The 611-nt window shown below is 64.8% G+C and overlaps 1 protein-coding gene across 1 annotated transcript; it reads right to left on the reverse strand.

The window, feature by feature from the left end:
- Positions 1-13: 13 nt before the first annotated feature.
- On the reverse strand, positions 14-317 carry LOC104467370 (E3 ubiquitin-protein ligase TRIM50-like; the record flags this gene model as incomplete). Its single annotated transcript, XM_010081125.1, has 1 exon — positions 14-317. A coding segment is annotated over exon 1 (304 nt), but the record flags the coding sequence as incomplete, so codon positions are not given.
- Between the last annotated feature and the right edge of the window lie 294 nt (positions 318-611).

A 611-nucleotide genomic window follows, 5' to 3' on the forward strand; every position in this document is an offset into this window, starting at 1 on the left:
TGGTCAGCCTCGCAGAAGAGGCTGAGGGGGTTGTGGTGCGTGGGGCAGGACTCCGGGGTGGGCTCGGGCTCGCCCCGGCTCTGCAGGGCCTCGATGACACGGGCCAGTGTGACGTTGGGCGGCGAGGCGCTGCAGTCCACGGTCTGGCGGCACACGGGGCACAGGAGCTGCCCGCCCAGCTCTCCAGAGAGGGACCCCACGCAGGACTTGCAGTACGAGTGCCCACACTGCAGCATCCGCGGCTCCTTGAAGACCTCCAAGCAGATGGGGCAGAGGAGCTGGTCCTCCAGCTCGTCCAGGCTCATCCTCCGAGCCATCCTGCCACCCTCCTGCGCAGCCCCTCCTGGGGAAACACGGGTGGGAGATCGGTCCTGTTCCGAGAGCAAGATAAGCAAAGATGAGTGAAGACAGAGCTCAGCACCTGGGAAAGGCAAAGCGGAGACCCCTCCACCCCCTGTAGCAGCACAGACAGTGGCAGACTCATCACTAGGCTCCACGCAGAGTCTGAGGTGCTGGTTTGAACCCGCACTGGGTTTGAGCTCTGGAGATGGGAGACTGCTCCTGGCCGTGCCTGCTGGATCGGCCCAAGGTGTCAGAAGTCCCCACCGAGC

This window comes from Pterocles gutturalis, unplaced genomic scaffold (assembly GCF_000699245.1).
Source record: "Pterocles gutturalis isolate BGI_N339 unplaced genomic scaffold, ASM69924v1 scaffold8629, whole genome shotgun sequence".
Taxonomy (NCBI): domain Eukaryota; kingdom Metazoa; phylum Chordata; class Aves; order Pterocliformes; family Pteroclidae; genus Pterocles; species Pterocles gutturalis.